The following is an 18743-nucleotide window of genomic DNA, read 5'->3' as shown; positions in this document are numbered from 1 at the left end:
TACAAGGCACTTCGTGAAGACTCAGGGGGACGAGGACAGGCCGAAGGGGAGGACCCGATATTGCAGGTGGAGGTCCCCCACCTGAAAGCGCAGGAACCTGCGGCAAGCAGGGTGCACCGGAACATGGGTGTAGGCCTCCTTCAGATCGAGGGAGCAGAGCCAATCGCCTTCGCTGATCAAGGGGTAAAGGATCGGAAGGGAAAGCATCCGAAACTTTTCCCGTACCAGAAACTTGTTCAGGCGCCTTAAGTCTAGGATCGGGCGCAGGTCTCCCGTCTTCTTCGGTACCAGGAAGTAGCGGGAGTAAAACCCTTGGCCCCTTTGATTTTGGGGGACCGGCTCCACCGCCCGCAGGCGGAGGAGGTCCTGTGCCTCGGAGAGGAGGAGGAGCAACTGCGCTCGATTTGGAGGACACGCACTCGGTGGGCTGTCGGGGGGTACCTCCCGAAAGTTGAACGAGTACCCTGATGAGATCACGCCAAGGACCCATGAGTCCGACGTGATGGCTTTCCAGCGAGGGTAGTAGGCTCGTAGGCGGCCCCCGATGGGGAGGAGGCCCGGTGGAGGTGCGGAGGGGGCCCGCCCCTGTCCGCTCATTCCGTCAAAAGGACGGAGATGGCTTCGCCTGCGCCGTGTGCTGTGACTTTGGTGGAGCCCTAGAGTGAGCCTGGGGGCGTCGCGGCGATGGTCTGGAAAAGGCCGGTGTGGACTTCTGGGGGTAGCGGCGAGGTAATCCCCGGAAAGGGCAAGAGGCCTGTGGTTTAGGCTTCTGCCGGACAAGAGACGCGAAGGAACGTTCGTGTTCCGACAACCGTTTCGTAGCAGCCTCGATGGTGTCGTCGAAGAGCTCCTTCCCGACGCAAGGGAGGTTGGCTAACCGATCTTGCAGGTTAGGGTCCATATCGACGAGTCGTAGCCATGCCAGCCGGCGCATGGCCACCACAAAGGCTGCGACCCTGGAAGACAGTTCAAAGCCGTCATAAGCGGCATGGAACAAGTACAGTCTGAGGATGGAAAAATCCTCGAGGAGGAGGCCGAACTCTGTCTGGCGAGGGGTGGGTAAGCTCTCCGAGAAGGAGGCAAGCCGCCCAATGAGGTGCTTGAGGTAGGAGGAAAAAGTAAAGGTGTAGTTCAGGACTCTAGCGGTCATCATAGGGTTCTGATACAACCGGCGTCCGAATTTGTCCAGTGTCCGGCCTTCGCGTCCAGGAGGGACCGCCGCGGACACCCTAGAGGGGTGAGCTTTTTTTAGGGAAGACTCCACCAGTAAGGATTGGTGGGACAGCTGTGGTTGCTCAAACCCCGGGTAAGGTACCGTCCGGTACTTAGACTCCATTTTAGATGGGACCGCCGTCACCATGTAAGGAATTTCGAGGTTTCTGATAAGGGTCTGCCCGAGTACTGGGTTCAGTGGTAGCCGGAGGGACTCTCGGGGCGGGGAAGGCATATCCAGCTCCGCCAGGTATTCCTTGGAGTACCTTGAGTCAGATTGTAAGTCCAAGTCAAGGGCACGTCCCATGTCCTGGACGAACCTCGTGAAGGATGGTCGGTGGGGTCCCGTGGCCCCTTGCGGGGACGGTGACCAAGACCTCCGTTTGGCCGAGAAGGAAGGAGAAGCCTCCCTCGAATAGCGGAGTTCTCGCTCAGACCCTCAGTCCGATACCGGAGACGCGCTGTGGAAGCGCTCCGGGGTTGAGGACCTGCGTCGTCTCGGGGAGCCCCTCGGGGACGACGCCGGGGTTCTGGGTACCGACCGATGTCTGGTCGGGGATCCCTCCCCGGACTCCCTCGGCGAAAGCCTTGGGCCTCGGACCGGAGCCCCGGACCAAGGGGGAGTCAATAGGAGCTGTGGGTTGGTGAGAGATAGCTCGGTAACCCTTAGCGGCCCCCCCGATCGAGTCGAGGGGGTGCGCCCTCGAGCCAGAGGGGAACTCCGGGCTTTCTTAGAGAGGTGTCTCGGTTTTCGTTTCGCCCCACGGCGCTCCGCCGGGGACGTGCGCCTCGAATGCCTCGGAGAGGAATCCGATGAAGAGGAGAGGCGACGAGAACGGCGCGCTTTACCTCGAGGGGTCTCGGCGCGTTGCTCAGGCTGGTCCGGCGCGCGCGAGGTCGAGGCCGAGGCCGGTTGAAGGTGAGCCATGGCAGCGGATAGCTCCGTTGTGATCATTGCCCGGAGCAGTTCCTGGAATACTGGCACGGACAGCATTGATGGCATGTCCAAGGCCGCTGTGCTCTCCACCGGGGGCGATCTCGCTTTGGAGCATTCCCGAGTGGTGGAGGCACGTCCCGAGGTCTTCGGGGTTTTCACCGGGGCCGTGGGTAAGGAATTCCCACTCTGTCCGGCCATTGTCCCCGAGGTTGGCTCCTTCGACGATGTGGAACCTGAGGAAGGAAGAGGGGACTTACCCGGGGCAGAGGACTTCTGAGAGCTCGAGGCCTTCGAAGTTGAGTCCCGAGGCGGGGCCGATGTACTCGAGGCCGAGATCGAGGCCGGGGCTGATCTCGAGGCCGAGGTCGAGGGTTGGTCGGTAGCAAATAGTTCTGCCATGCAGGCCCGTCGTCGTCGGAGCGCCCGCTGTTGGAAGGTAGCACACCGGGGGAAAGTTTCTGTTGGATGATCGGCCCCCAAGCAAAGGATGCACCAGCGATGCGGGTCTGTGAGAGATAGAAGACGCTCGCACCCAGTGCACTTTTTAAAGCCCGTAATGGGCCGGGACATCCAGGCGGCCGCGGCCAATCAGGCCTTGCGGTCGCGGCAATCCGGGAGCCCCCGGATCGCGAGAAAAAGGGCGCGAAAAGCGCGATAAGCAGGAAGAAAGAAAAAATTTTTTACGCACAGTGACTTTTAGCAACGAAAAAAGAAAAAATATAAAAAATCGCGGTGCAAAGAAGGCACTGGGGCAGCGCTAAGAAAAAACGTGTCTTCTTAGCACAGCAGAAAAAATCGAACTGGAGACCACGAGGAGGGGATGCGCCCTCTAGTGGAGCAGGAGGCACACATGCGTGGTGCAGTCAGCAAGCTTGAATCTTCAATCAAGTTTGCTTGAAATGCTGTCCACATCGGGGCTCCGTAGATGACGTCACCCACATGTGAGAATATCATGCCTGCTTGTCCTGGGATAAAGATAACCTAGACCGTGTAAACCGTGTCGAGCTCCATTCTCATGGAGATGATGCGGTATATAAACTTAAGGTTTAGATTAGATTAGATTAGACATCATCGGCATCACGGAAACATGGTGGAACGAGGACAACGTCTAGGACACTGTACAACCGAGATACAAGCTATACCGCAGAGACAGAATAGGACAAAAAGGTGGGGGCTTGCTCTAAAAGAGGGAATTGAGTCTACCAGAAAGAACACACAGGAAACGAACAATATGGTAGAGCAGGGGTGCCCACACTTTTTGGGCTTGCGAGCTACTTTTAAAATGACCAAGTCAAAATGATCTACTAACAATAAAATTAAAAAAAAAACACAAAGCACACTGTATGCATAGAAAATGTTAATTATCATTCCTATTCCAGGTTTTTCAAAGAGGTCAAAGCAGATGACTATGCACTATCATCTCAGTAACAACCATACAAAAATAGGCAAATACCCCCTCCCTTTTTACTAAACCACGATAGCAGTTTTTAACGCAGGGAGCTGCGCTGAATGCCCAGCGCTGCTCTTGACGCTCATAAGCTCCCTGCGCTAAAAACCTCTATTGCAGTTTAGTAAAAGAGGACCTTAGTGTAAAATATAGACAGATATAAATTCAGACACATTTTGATCACTAAATTTAAAATAAAATCATTTTTCCTACGTTGTCTGGTGATTTCATGAGTCTCTGGTTGCACTTTCTTCTTCTGACTGTGCATCCAATCTTTCTTCCCTTCTTTTAGCCTGTATGCTTCCTCTCCTCCAGACCTCATTCCCTCCCCCAACTTTTCCTTCCTCTCTCCCTGCCCTTTCTTTCTCTCTGCCTCCCTTTCTTTTTTTTTCTGTTTCTCTTCTTTCCTTCTGTCTCCCTGCCTGCCCTTTTTCTTTCTTTCTCCCTGCCCTCCCCCAAGCCACTGCCACTGCCATCGGGGACCAGGACCCAAACTGCCATCGGGGACCAGGACCCAAACCGCCACCAATAACAGGCCCGAAAGCAGACGCCGCCCCAAGCTCTCCCTGCTTCAGCCGACAAGCATCGCGATCGACCTATTGGGGGAAATGCTGCCGGGTCCTGCCTTCGCGGAAACAGAAAGTAGGCAGGACCCGGCAGCAAGAAGAGGAAATGCTTCACTAACCTCTCTCCCGCCTTAGCCCATAGTGAAGGCTTGCTTCAGGATTTTCAACATGTGCGTGCCGGCTTCCCTTCTCTCCCCCCCCCCGACATAACTTCCGGTTTCGGAGGGAAGAGAAGAGAAGCCGGCACGCACATGTTAGAGCCTGGAGCATAAGTTCGCTACGGGCTGAAATCTCCAAGTCGGGTTTTTTTTAATGTTCAGCAGCGGCGGCAGCAGCAGATGACAGCTGGGCGGACCGCCCAGCTAAAAGGCCCTAGGGAGAACACAGAGGAAGGCTGATCGGCCAGGTAGATCAGGACGGCAACACGAGTCTATCATGGAGCCCGGGATGAGCTCCGCGATCGACTCATGTTGCCTTCCTGAGCTACCGGTCGATCGCGATCGACGTATTGGGCACCCCTGTGGTAGAATCTCTGTGGGCCAAAATACCGGGAACAAATGGAACGGATACGAAGATCGGCATCTACTACCGACCCCCCTGGGCAGTCCAAAGAGACTGATGGAGAAATGACGGACGAGATTAAACACGAATGCAATGGAGGCAATGCAGTTATCATGGGCAACTTAAATTATGCGGGGATAGATTGGAACCTAGGTAACTCCAGCTGCAGTAGAGAGACCAAGTTCCTGGATGCTGTAGGCGATTGCTTCCTGGAACAACATGTCATGGAAAATGAGAGGAAATGTGATTCTAGACTTAATTTTTAAATGGATTATGAGGATTGACACATAAGACCATAACTTCCGGCCAACCGGATTTCATCAACAGGTTATTAATCCCCCATACGCCCCATCGTACACTACCTTCAGCTAATCAAAACCTGCTATCCATCCCCTCTTTAAGACACATTAATACTATGCGCACTAATATCTTTTCTGTTACGGCCCCTACCACCTGGAACTCAGCACCAAATTATATAAGAGAAATTTCATCACTTGATAAATTTAAAAGTAACTTGAAGGCCTTTCTTTTTAAAGACGATTTGGAGTACAATAGTCCTAATGGAAACCTGTTCCTTGCCATCTTTTAATCATTTTAACCTATTTTACAAGTACCTATTTATTTTTTTCATTCCCCTCCCTTTTGTTTTGATCCTTCTCCCTCTCTTTGTCTTTATTTAAAATATATTTCTGCCCTTTTCCATCTTGTATCGGTATGTTAATGTTTGTCAGTGCGTTTTGATTGTTTGTAATATTAATTGTAATTTGTTTTTAACTTGTCCTTTTTATTCTTTGTTCTCATATTATGTAAAACTGCTTTGAATTTTGATAAGGCGGTATATCAAATTTTTTTTTTTTTCAAATTTTTATTCATTTTCAAAATTACATAAAGTGTAAGTACATATTCAATCAGATAATCAATGCAAATTTCACTTACATTCTATCTTTGGTTAATTACATAACTTCTTACCCCACCCCCTCCCATCCCTCCCTACCACATAACTAATAATCATATAAATACACATCAATACCACAATCCCCACCCTACCCTTTTAAACTGATATATTTAATGGAAACGTATCCAGTTACTCTGTACAATATCTTGTCAATGGTTTCCACACATCCTGAAACTTCTTAAAATATCCTCTTTGCAATGCAATGAATCTTTCCATTTTATAGATGTGACATAAAGAATTCCACCAAAAGGTGTAATTCAATCTCCTCCAATCCTTCCAATTGTATGTAATTTGCTGAATGGCAACACCAGTCATTATTAGCAGTAATTTATTATTATTTGCAGAAATTTGACTTTTTGCTCTCATTTCCATACCAAATATCACAGTATCATAGGATAATGCCACTGGGTTATCTAATAAATTATCCCTCTATCAAGAAACTGGAAAAAAGGAGGAGGACTAGCGATCATCCTAAAAGACCACTTCGATTACATCAAAACCGATTCCAAATCTTCTGATAACCTTGAAATACTAACGTGCAAAATCACTAATGCGCAGTTAGAAGAATCACTAATCACAACCCTATTCTATATCCCACCCAAAAAATGGTCAAGCGCAAAAGAGGAATTCGCCGAATTCCTTACCCTATCTAACCTAAATGGTTCATACAATTTGCTTCTGGGAGACATAAACACTCACCTAGAACAAACGACAAAACCAGAAATAACTGAAATCGCCAACCTCCTAATGTCACTGGACTTTCCAAACCCTGACGCAGAAATAACCCACGAAAAAGGACACAAACTAGACCTAATCACCTTCTCCCACAAAGAAATAGCCCCCAAAATACAATATCACTCAGGGCCCTGGGAAAAATGTATTTGGTCAGACCACTACATTGGCAAGTTCAATCTACATTGGCTAAAACAAAACACTCAACAAAAACACAAAAACGCCAATATGAACACAGTAACCAGCCGTGGCATCATTAACCCAACCGAATTCTGGACCCACTATGAGTTACAACCCCCAATCAATGAAACTCAGGACTTCCCCACAAAATGGGAAACTTACAGCAAAGAACTCTTAAACAAAATTGCACCATATAAAACCTACAAAAAGAAAAATAGACCACCAAATGAATGGTATGACGGGGAACTACTAACCACCAAACAGGAACTAAGAAAATTGGAAAGAATCTGGCAAAAAACAAACAATGAGTCAGACAAGACAAAATGGAAACAAAAAATGAAAATATACAAAAATATGATCAAAGAAAAACGCACTAAGCATTATGCGAAAAAAATTGGTACTTCAAAAATAAACAGCAAAGAATTATTCAAACTAGTAAAAACCATAACCGACACAACACAAATACTGAAAAAGGACACTGAGCCCACTCCATCGGCACAAACCCTAGCCAATTTCTTTCAAAATAAAATCACAGAGCTAAGAGCAACACTACCCACGACCACAACAAATGCTCCTCAATTCCTGGAACCCCACGACCAAGACACCAAGGTAGACATGATATGGGACCACCTTGAATACCCAAACTGGCAGCAATTCCTGAATTTATTTAACAAGTACACCAAATCTAACTGCCTACTTGATGCATGTCCCCCCAAAATCATGACAGTTGCCCCCCTAGAATTTAAAAAGGAACTTTTTGCATGGCTAACATCCACCCTTACAAGCGGAACATTAAACAAAAAAATGGGTCACATACTAATCACCCCAATCCCCAAAGACCAGAAAGCCTCCTCAGCCTTGACAACCAATTTCAGACCCATAGCAAGCATTCCCCTCTTCACAAAGATACAGGAAGGACTGGTCAACCTTCAATTAGTCAACTACCTGGACAAATTTAACCTCCTTAGCGAACACCAATCAGGATTCAGGAAAGGATACAACACTGAAACTGTCCTAGCCTCCTTACTGAACCACCTCTATGATCTCTTCAGTAAAGGCAAAAGTGCACTGATCCTACAATTAGATCTCAGCAGTGCGTTCGATTTGGTAGACCATGAAATCATGCTACTGTGCCTTGAAGCAATGGGAATATCAGGAAAGGCAAAGAAATGGTTCCAAGAATTCCTAACAAACAGATCCTACAGAGTAATTGGCAATGGAAACTACTCCAAACCATGGAAAAACCCATCAGGCGTGCCTCAAGGTTCCCCCCTATCACCCACACTTTTCAATATCTATATCGCCTCCTTAGGCCACCTACTACAAAAATTAAATTTAATACACTACATTTACGCCGACGACATATCCATCCTTATACCCTTAAACGACATCACAAAAGAAATTGTAGATAACCTCTCATACACAATGACCGAAATCAATAAATGGACCAACAACTTCAAACTAAAACTAAACGCAGAGAAAACAAAAGTCTTTCTGGCTAGTCCTAATGACAAAATTACGAATACATCGATAAAAATAAACAACCACGAATACCCAATTTCCAAAAACATAAAAATACTAGGTATCACGCTAGACACTCATCTAACTATGACTGACCACACAAACTCACTAGTCAAAAAATGCTTTTACACGTTATGGAAACTAAGAACCATAAAAAAATACTTTGACCCTACATCATTCAGGTTGCTGGTACAAGCACTGACCCTATCCCTTCTTGATTATTGCAACATCATATATCTGGGCATCCCACAAAAAACAATCAAAAAACTAAGACTCATACAAAACACCGCCGTCCGCCTAATTTTCGGACTAAGAAAAAACGACCACATCAGCCCCTACTATAAAAAACTGCATTGGCTTCCAATAGAAGCGCGAATTATATTCAAATTTGCTTGCACCTGTTTTAAACAAGCCTGGGGAATAGCACCTTCATATCTACAAACACACTTCACCCTACACAACCCCACAAGAACGACCAGGAACAAAAACATCTTTGCATACCCAAAGATTACAGGCTGCAGATACAAAGCCTTACTGGATAGAACCTTTAAGTTCCAAGCGAACAGACAGCAAATCTGGCTGAAAAACCACATAATCGAACCCAATGTAACTTATAATGCATTCCGCAAAACAATCAAAACTGCCCTATTCGCAAAATACATTGACTAAAACGGTCCCCAACGCCACCAGGTCTCCTCTCCCCATTAAACGCATTTTCTCTCTCTCTACAAACCCCTCATACCTTGATCTCCTCGAACCCAGAACTCCAACTCATGGTTGTTCTAAATCCCTCAGACACTCATTACCCTTAGATCTCCAATCAATTAATACGTAACTTTCGCCTCTAAACTATTGTATTGCATTTAGACTCTTTGTACGATATTGTATTTAGACTTAATGTATAGTATTGTATTTAGACTTAATGTATAGTATTGTTATTCAGACTCACGGTATTGTATAGTATCGTATTGTATGTGGATCTATTGTTTTGTTTTGTATTGTTTTAAAACCTTTAATATTCGCTGAATGTCCAGCCTTCTTACTATGTAAACCGCCTAGAAGTCGTCTGACTGTGGCGGTATAGAAAAATAAAGTTATTATTATTATTATTATTATTAATTTGGTCCCAAATTGATTTCCAAAAATTCATAATATATGGGTAATGAAACAATAAATGATCTAAAGTTCCTGCTTCCAAATTACAATGCCAACATCTATTAGACAAAGAACTATCTAATTTTTGTAACCTAACGGGGGTCCATAACGCTCTATGTAACAGAAAGAACCAAGTTTGTCTCATAGATGCTGACACCGTACATTTCATCCTCCAAGACCAAATTCGTGGCCATTTTTTAATAAACCTGAAACCTGACCGGCACAAAGTATAGAAGTAGAAGGGACGCTGGGAAACAGTGATCACAACATGATTCACTTCAACCTAGACACAGACACAAAAAATTGATCCAGAACGATGGCCACAATACTAGACTTCCGAAAAGGGCACTATGAAGGGATGAGAGTCATGGTGAGGAAGAAGATTAGGAAGAGGATAAGCACTCTAAATATGCTAGAGCAAGCATGGTCCCTTTTTAAGGACACAGACACGAGGCGCAAAATTTATACATACCGCATATCAACAAGGGTTCCAAGAGGAAGAAGAACAAGGAACCGGCGTGGCTCACTGTAGCGGTGAAGGAAGCGATCAGAGACAAGAAGACATCGTTAAAGGAATGGAAAAGAACAAAAATGGACGAAAACTGGAAAAAGCACAAACAACATCAAAGCAAGTGCCATAAGGCGGTAAGAGGGACCAAAAGAGACTACAAAGAAAAAATAGCCAAGGAGGCCAAAAACTTTAAGCCATTCTTTCGATATATTAAGGAGAAACGACCCGCGAAGGAAGTGGTAGGGCCATTAGATGACCATGAAATAAAAGGAGTGTTAAAGGAGGACAAAGTCATTGCCGACAAACAACACATTTTTTGCGTCTGTATTTACCGAAGAGGATATTTCCAATATACCAGAAGCTGTAAATGACAGCAGATAAAGACCTGAACGATCCATCCAGTCTGCCCATATCTGGGATCATTTGATTCATGATTGAGAATGCAAAAGATAAGTGACAAGTGGCAAAGTATCGTTAAAAGGAACATGCAATGATTGGATGCCGAGATCTAATATGTTGTGGGTGTTACTTTTTCAACTACCATATTGCACATTAATCTGGGATCATTTGACTCATGATTGAGATTGCAAAAGATAAGATAAGTGACAGTTTTACGCATTTATAAATTGTGAAATTTTTGCTTGACAAGTGGCAGACGTGCAATATACAAAGGATGTTAAAAGGAAAATGAAACTTTTTCAACTAACTTATTGCACATTAATAACTGACTGCAAATTTGGTATATAGTAAGATAGTAAATGACAGCAGATAAAGACCTGAACGATCCATCCAGTCTGCCCATATCTGGGATCATTTGATTCATGATTGAGATTGCAAAAGATAAATGACAGTTTTACGCATTTATAAATTGTGAAATTTTCGTTTGACAAGTGGCAAAGTATCGTTAAAAGGAACATGCAATGATTGGATGCCGAGATCTAATATGTTGGGGGTGTTACTTTTTCAACTCCCATATTGCACATTAATCTGGGATCATTTGATTTATGATTGAGATTGCAAAAGATAAGATAAGTGACAGTTTTACGCATTTATAAATTGTGAAATTTTCATTTGACAAGTGGCAAAGTATCGTTAAAAGGAACATGCAATGATTGGATGCTGAGATCTAATATGTTGGAAGTGTAACTTTTTCAGCTCCCATATTGCACATTAATCTGGGATCATTTGAGTCATGATTGAGATTGCAAAAGATAAGTGACAGTTTTACGCATTTATAAATTGTGAAATTTTCATTTGACAAGTGGCAAAGTATCGTTAAAAGGAACATGCAATGATTGGATGCTGAGATCTAATATATTGGAAGTGTAACTTTTTCAGCTCCCATATTGCACATTAATCTGGGATCATTTGAGTCATGATTGAGATTGCAAAAGATAAGTGACAGTTTTACGCATTTATAAATTGTGAAATTTTCATTTGACAAGTGGCAAAGTATCGTTAAAAGGAACATGCAATGATTGGATGCCGAGATCTAATATGTTGGGGGTTTTACTTTTTCAACTCCCATATTGCACATTAATCTGGGATCATTTGATTTATGATTGAGATTGCAAAAGATAAGATAAGTGACAGTTTTACGCATTTATAAATTGTGAAATTTTCATTTGACAAGTGGCAAAGTATTGTTAAAAGGAACATGCAATGATTGGATGCCGAGATCTAATATGTTGGGGTTGTTACTTTTTCAACTCCCATATTGCACATTAATCTAGATGTGGCCCTGCTGTTAGGGGCCACGTAATGAGAGACCTCACAGTCAATATACTGTTCTTAAATAAGTATATTTATTAAATCAGTAACAGCTTACAAGAATAAATCTTTCAGCATATGGAGTAACAGAGTGTATGATCACAGGCCTGAGATCCAATCTATCCGAAATATGGTTTCTCCAAGGCTGTCTTTTATACATTTCTAGGTGGCCATACCACATGATTAGTTTTTATTGGTTATTTCTCTCACATCATTACACTTGTTAATTCACTAATTGGTTTATAATATTTGTGTCATGTTATACGTGCGTCCTGTTTACCAGAAAATCTATCTTTTCCCACATATGCCGTTTTAATCATCACTGTCAGCAATCTCAAGCCATTGGCCAGTAAAGCATGTTTGTCACAAGGTATTCTTGCAAATAATGTATTTTTATATTCTATTCTTGATCAGGATGCTGATCAGGATATGTCTTAATCCTTTTATGATATCATAGCAGATGTGGTGCTTTGTTTATCATTTAAAGGGGGTAAGTTTTGCTTATCATGAGTTTCACTTATCTCAGCAGGTTATTTCCCAAATGCTGATAACATCTGACCAGAATGTTTTGTGGTTTATTATAGCAGAGGTTGGGTCAGGATAGTCTTCCATTTTCTCACCTTTAGCTCTACGTAAAGGGCTTATTTCGCTTCACCTGTATCAATACAAGGACTTACTGTTCTTCCCCATCCTCTCAATCTGGGATCATTTGATTCATGATTGAGATTGCAAAAGATAAGAGAAGTGACAGTTTTACGCATTTATAAATTGTGAAATTTTCATTTGACAAGTGGCAAAATATTGTTAAAAGGAACATGCAATGATTGGATGCCGAGATCTAATGTTGGGGGTGTTACTTTTTCAACTCCCATATTGCACATTTGATCATGATTGAGATTGCAAAATCAACCTGCCAGCTCCCCTCGCCCTCTGCGCATGCGTCCCGCCTCCTCCGCCCACGCCCCGCCCCTTCTCCTCACCCATCCTTGCGCTGGGCTTTGTAAACATGCCCGTAGGTTCCTCTGCCCACTTTGCAGCCTTCGTACTCGAAGAGGTCCTCCACGCGCTCCCGCACCGCCGCCAGCTTCGTTTTAAAGCTGTAATCCATGTGTCCCGCTTAAGCCATGGAAGCGGAGCTAGGTGTCCCGCTCCGCCGGCATTGCCTTGTTTTCGGTCGGCTCGGGAGCCGCGGCCGCCGCCCGCCCGTTCAGGCAGCACTGCCTGCGCCACACAGCACGCCGGGAAAGCGAGTCCGAGCCAGGCGCGGTCCCGGGCTGCCGGCCCCGTCCGTTCACTACAGCTCCCGAGCGGCCTCGGGGCCAGCACGCCTGCGCACTGCGCAGCCAGAGAGGCGCTTGAAAATTGCCGCGGTGTGCGCGCGCGGAGGGCGGGAAGCTTATTACTGATCCCGCAGCAGCTTCCTACTCGACGGAAAAGAGGTGCCTTTACTGCCGCTTAATGCTTTTTTTTTCTTTCTTTTTTATATTGAAAAGTATATCTACAAAACAAATGGAGCGCAAGGAAAGGGAAAACAGCCTAAAACATTTCCCGTGCTTTTTGACCATGTCACACCTCTTCTGATAAAAGCTCATTGGCTCCCTATTCCACACGTACCTAGGGTATGTGGCACCCGAGGCCCATCATTTTTTGACACCCCCCCCCCATGTAAAAAAATATTTTTTTTATAATAACCATGAAACGGAATAAATGGTCAGAATAGAAACAGGCAGTGAAAATTTTCTTATATTCCAAACATAACATAACATAAATTATGTCTGAATTGTCATGACATGAGAAGTACATATGGAGTAGTTGCAGGTGATGCTTGGGACAGTTCTGATTGTGTTAGTTCGGTTTTATGTGTTTTTTGAATAGAAGGGTTTTTATTTCTTTTTGAAGGTTTTGCAGTCTGTGGTCGATGTCAATTGGTTGTAGAGTTGGGGGTCGAGTGTTGCAGCTCGAATGGCTAGGAGGTTGTCGAACAGTTTTTTTCTTTTGACGTTTTTGGTTGGAGGGTGTGTGAATGGTGCGTGAGTTCTCCTATGTCTGGTTGAGGTGGATTGAATTATTTAGCTGAAGAAATTAGTTACCCCCTCATTCCACACACATTAATTCTCTTTCATTTTTGTTCCCATTATAAAAAACACTGATAAGTTCTCAGAAAAAAAATACATTAAAATAAGAAATGAAAACAAAGGCCCCTACAGATGAGAACATAACTAACTGGGTCAGACCAATAGTCCATCATGCCCAGTAACCCATTCTAATGGAAGCCAATCCAGGTCACTAGTACCTGGTCAAAACCCAAAGAGTAGCAACATTCCATTCTACCGATCCAGGGCAAGCAGATGTTTCCCCCATGTCTTAATAACAGACTATGGACTTTTCCTCCAGGAATTTGTCCAAACCTTTCTTAAAACCAGCTACGCTATCTGCTTTTACCATAACTTCTGGCCACTTCATTTTTAAGCTGAGATCTTTCCTTCCAAACAGAGACTTTGCTAGATGTCAAATACAGCACAAGGTAACTTCACTGTGCAGGAAATGTGAATCTCCTCATACACCCACCATATAGTGCAAAAATGTGCAAAGGTCTGGTTTTTTCTTTCGATCATTACATAGACTAATGCCACACAAGCAGCACTGTTACAAACATATTCTGTAGGTCAGTGCTAAGGTTAACAGTTTCCTTCCTTGGACCAGAAGGAGATACTGACAAACCACTGGAAGAGATCCCAAAACAACTACCCAGGAACAACACCCAAAGACCAACTCAGTGTGTGAACCAGTTGAGTAGAGTGGACTAACTGAGGGGTGGAAATGGGCCCGGAATTTGCTCAGCAGAATTTCCCAGATCACCTCTTCCTCTCAACACATTGACACGCTGCCGCCACCAACACTAGGAACACCTCACTGGGTAGGCCTGCAATGCTATAAACTTTATAAAACACATTATTATATTTTCTTATAAAGCACATATTTTAACTGAACTCTCTGACATCCTCAGCCTTTCCATTCACAAAAATAGAAGGAAGAAAAGTTCCCATTTCCTGCTGTCTCGTGTCCCCGGCCTATACAATATTTTTCTTCTGCAGAGTGCAGACCCTTCAAAAATCTGACCAAATCCTAATTTCACTTGCATTATAAAGTACTGAGGATGCCATCTCTCCCCAATCCCAGGTCCTAAAGTCTAAGACAGTAGTGCAAACTAGTGCTGCCAGATTCAGGAAAAAAAATTTTGATTCGATTCAGCCTATTGAATTGGTTTATCGATTCGATTTTCCTGCCCAATTGGGTGTTTTTTTCAAACATCCTGGTGGGTTTATTTTATAGCTTTTTCACCCCCCTTTGGCTTCTCCTAACCACACTGGCACTGTGGTGTAAATAAAATAAAGAAACAAAAAGGACTTTTCCTCTCTGTTAAATCCTAGCTCACGTTTGCGGTCTAACACCAGCTCTGGCAGGATACACTTTTCAAATCTGACATATTGTAATCACAAAACAGAAAATAAAATTAGTTTTTCTACCTTTTTGTTGTCTGGTTATTTTTCAAATCTTGTTGGTCCAAGGCTCTGGTTGTCTTCTGATAACTTGCTTGCCAGGTTCTTCTTCTTTCTTCTTTCTCCGTGCTAACCATCCATCTGCCATCTCTGTCCTCCCCTTCCGTTTCCCTTCCCTCCCCCGGATGTCTGGCATCTTTCCTTTTTTTGTCTCCCTCCACAGATCCACCTTTTCTTAACTACCCTTTCATCCAGCAGCTCTCCCTCCTTCCCCACCACCCAGGGTCCACCATCTCTCCCTTTCTTTTCCCAACTACCCTCCTAACCAGTATCTCTATCCTCCCCCCTCCACACCATAACTTGTGTCCAACTTCTCTCCCTTTCTGTTCCTTCCCTCCCTAAAACCCATGTCCATCATCTCTCTCTCTCTCTCTCCTCTATTTTCAGACCCATTATTTCTTCCCACCCAAAGTCCGGCATATGCACGTCTCTTTGAACCCCTCCCCCTTCCCTCCGTGTACTTCTACACCAGGGCCCCCCTCCCCCTGAAGGCCTGTCCCCCCCCCTTAAAGGTTTGCATCCCACCCTTGAAGGCCTGTCCCCCCCCTTGAAGGCCTGCATCCCCCCCGAAGGCCTGCATCCCCCTCGAAGGCCTGTCCCCCCTTGAAGGCCTGCCTGCCTGTTCCCCTTGAAGGCCTGCCCCCCCTTGAAGGCCTGCACCCCCCCCTTGAAGGCCTGCACCACCCCCTGAAGGCCTGCACCCCCCCTCGAAGGCCTACACCCCCCCTCGAAGGCCTACCCCCCCCCTCGAAGGCCTACACCCCCCCTCGAAGGCCTGCACCCCCCCGAAGGCCTGTCCCCCCCTTGAAGGCCTGCCTGCCTGTCCCCCCCTTGAAGGCCTGTGCCCTCCCTGGAAGGCCTGTCCCCCCCCCCCCAAAGGCCTGCACCCCCTCCCCCAAAGGCCTGCCTGTCCCCCTTGAAGGCCTGTGTCCCCCCCAAAGGCCTGCACTCCCCCGAAGGCTTGTCCCCCCTTTGAAGGTTTGCCTGCCTGTTCTCCATGAAGGCCTGTCCCCCTGAAGGCCTGTCTCCCCCCCTCCATAAGGTCTGCCTGCCCGCCCCACCCTGAAGGCCTGCTGCCCCCCCCCCCACTACCTCGAAGGACCGCTCGGCCCCACCACCACTACCACGAAGCACTGCTTATTCCCACGGCCTCCCCGCTTCATTTCCCTGGGGAAACAGCCTGCAGCAAGATTGCGCGATGCCAGTGATCTTTGCTTGCTTCGGCTGTTTCCTCCGCCGCGGTCCCGCCCCTCCTCTGACGTTAGAGGAGGGGCGGGACCATGGCAGAGGAAACAGCCGAAGCAGGCAAAGATCGCTGGCTGGCATCTCGATCTTGCTGCAGGCTGTTTCCAGATGCGACACCCGGCGCAGGGGGGGGGGACCGGACCGGACCAGGAGCACCCCCTCAGGGCTTGGCACCCGGGGCGGACCGCCCCCCACACCCCCCCCTTGGTACGCCACTGCCTATAAAATCATGCTTTAACGTTCAAAACACTTCGTAACAAGCATCCAGAATTCTTAAACTGTTTTCTAATTCTCTACACCCCAACTACAACACTGAGATCACAATCACAAAATCTTTTAAGGGTTCTCTCTCCATATTATTAGCACCACTCGAACAACAAACTTCTCCGTCACAGCCCCATCTCTTTGGAACTCATTACCCGCGCAACTAAGCTAGATCATTTTAAAGGAAAACTAAAAACGTTTCTTTATAGATGCATTCAACCTCTAATACAGTGTTCTTCAACCGCCAGTCCGTGGACCGGTGCTGATCCGCAAAAATTTCCTTCCAGTCCACAGGGCCGGCACATCCATTGGGGAGAAGACAGTGTTTTTCAGCCGCCGGTCCACGGTGCAATCAACGCGGCATCTTCGGGCCGGCTCCCTGAGTGCTGCAGTGCACAAAGCCGTGGGAAAAGACTCCTACGTTCATCCTGTGCCTGAACTGGAAGCCTTCTCTCTGACGTTGCAATGTCATAGGGAAGGCTTCCAGATGAGGCTCGGGACGCTGGCCCAGCTTTGTGCAATGCAGCACTCAGGGAGCCATGGTCTGGCCCAAATATAACACTAGGGGCCAGGCCAGAAGGCAAGACACAGCATGGAGGGAGAGAGACAACAGCAGTAGGGGGAATGCTTTTAAATTTTTATTTAGTGATTGATTTACATCTGCTGTCTGTTCAGGAAGAAATGCATTTGTTTCTTTTCCTCTGGAGTTGTATTGCTTGCAGAGTCTTGCATCTTAGGGTTTGTTTGTAAATATTAATACAGTGGAACCTTGGTTTACAAGCACAATTCGTTCCAGAAGTATGCTCGTAAACCAAATTGCTCGTATATCAAAGCGAGTTTCCCCATAGGAAGTAAGGGAAACACGCTTTGATTCGTTCCACCTCCTTCTCCCCCCCCCCCTCCGAGGCTACCGGCGCTGCTCCATTCACTCCCCCCTTGAGGCCACCGGTGCTGCTCCATAACCCCCCCCCCCCATGATCCAGCATCCCTCCTGCGAACCGGCATCCTCCCCCTCCCCCCCTTGCGATCCTACATCCCCCCCCCAGAGCACCGAAATAACACCCCTTACCCCTATTTGGCACCGGCACCAGCACCAATGCACAGAACATGCTGGTGCCGGTGTCTGAAGATCCTCCCTCTTGGCTGGGCTGGGCGGTGCGTCGGAGATCCTCCCTCTTGTCATTGCTGGGCTGATCTGGGCCTTGAGCATTTACGCATGCTCAAGGCCCAGCCCAGCACAGGCAAGAGGGACGATCTCTGACGCACAGCACAGCCAAGAGGGAGGATCTTCAGGCATGTTCTGTGCATTGGTGCTGGTGCTGGTGTTGTTTTTGACAGGCACCGGTTACAGAATCCAGCTTTTAGGCGAAGGACTGGCTCCTCCTTCGCCTAAAAGCCCTTCTGTTGGACGTTTGTGGCCTAGGCGTGTTTTTGTTTCATTATGGCTAAAAAGTGTAGACGTGCTGTGGGGGTGCTTGTAGACGTAGTGGAAATTGGGCGTTTAGGCAGAGGAAGACCATAATCAAAACATGGACGTTTGTTTTGGTTATGGACACTTTCTCTGCTTCTGGGTTGAACGTTTAGGGACTTAGGCCAAAAGGGGACTTAGACGCTTTTTTTGATTATGCCCCTCCACGTCTGCTTACATTTAAATCCCTTCTTTTTAAAACTCCGGCTTTCATCTACAAGTTACTAATTCCTTATACTTCCAATAGAACATTAAGATCCGCTGAACAGCATTTGCTGACGATTCCTTCCCTTAGAATTCTTAATACTAGACGACAATTGATCTTTTCAGTCACGGCCCCCCAAACTTGGAATTCTCTCCCTAGCCACTTAAGGGAAGAACCCAATATAGAAAAATTCAAAGGTAAACTAAAGAGCTTTCTCTTTAAAGATGCCTTTGTAAATTAGTCATTTAGTCTTCTAACTAATTTTATTTTTTTCTCTACAATTTTATTGAAGTAATTTTTTATCTTCCCTCTCCTTATGTATCTCCCTTATTTGTTTCTATAACTTTTAAACAAATTGTAACTCTTATCCATCTCCTCCCTTATGTTCCTAGTTTTGTTAAATTTGTCAATAGTCTCGTTAGTCTTAGTTTTGTTATTTACTGTATTATTCCCC

General features: G+C 46.0%; 1 protein-coding gene across 5 annotated transcripts in view; it reads right to left on the bottom strand.

Moving 5' to 3' along the window:
* The window catches only part of CDK19 (cyclin dependent kinase 19), a 276135-nt gene extending 263222 nt beyond the window's left edge, over nucleotides 1-12913 (bottom strand). For 2 of the 5 annotated variants that reach the window (XM_033936294.1, XM_033936295.1), the window contains exon 1: nucleotides 12528-12907. In XM_033936294.1, coding sequence (XP_033792185.1) covers nucleotides 12528-12655 — 128 coding nt within the window. In that variant the 5' untranslated portion in view covers nucleotides 12656-12907. Of the gene's footprint in view, nucleotides 1-12527 lie in introns of all 5 variants that reach the window. The other 3 variants (XM_033936298.1, XM_033936299.1, XM_033936300.1) reach the window with 3 other exon arrangements.
* Between the last annotated feature and the right edge of the window lie 5830 nt (nucleotides 12914-18743).

The sequence above is a fragment of the Geotrypetes seraphini genome, chromosome 3, assembly GCF_902459505.1.
Source record: "Geotrypetes seraphini chromosome 3, aGeoSer1.1, whole genome shotgun sequence".
NCBI lineage: Eukaryota > Metazoa > Chordata > Amphibia > Gymnophiona > Dermophiidae > Geotrypetes > Geotrypetes seraphini.
This window is presented reverse-complemented; position numbering and strand designations above follow the sequence as displayed.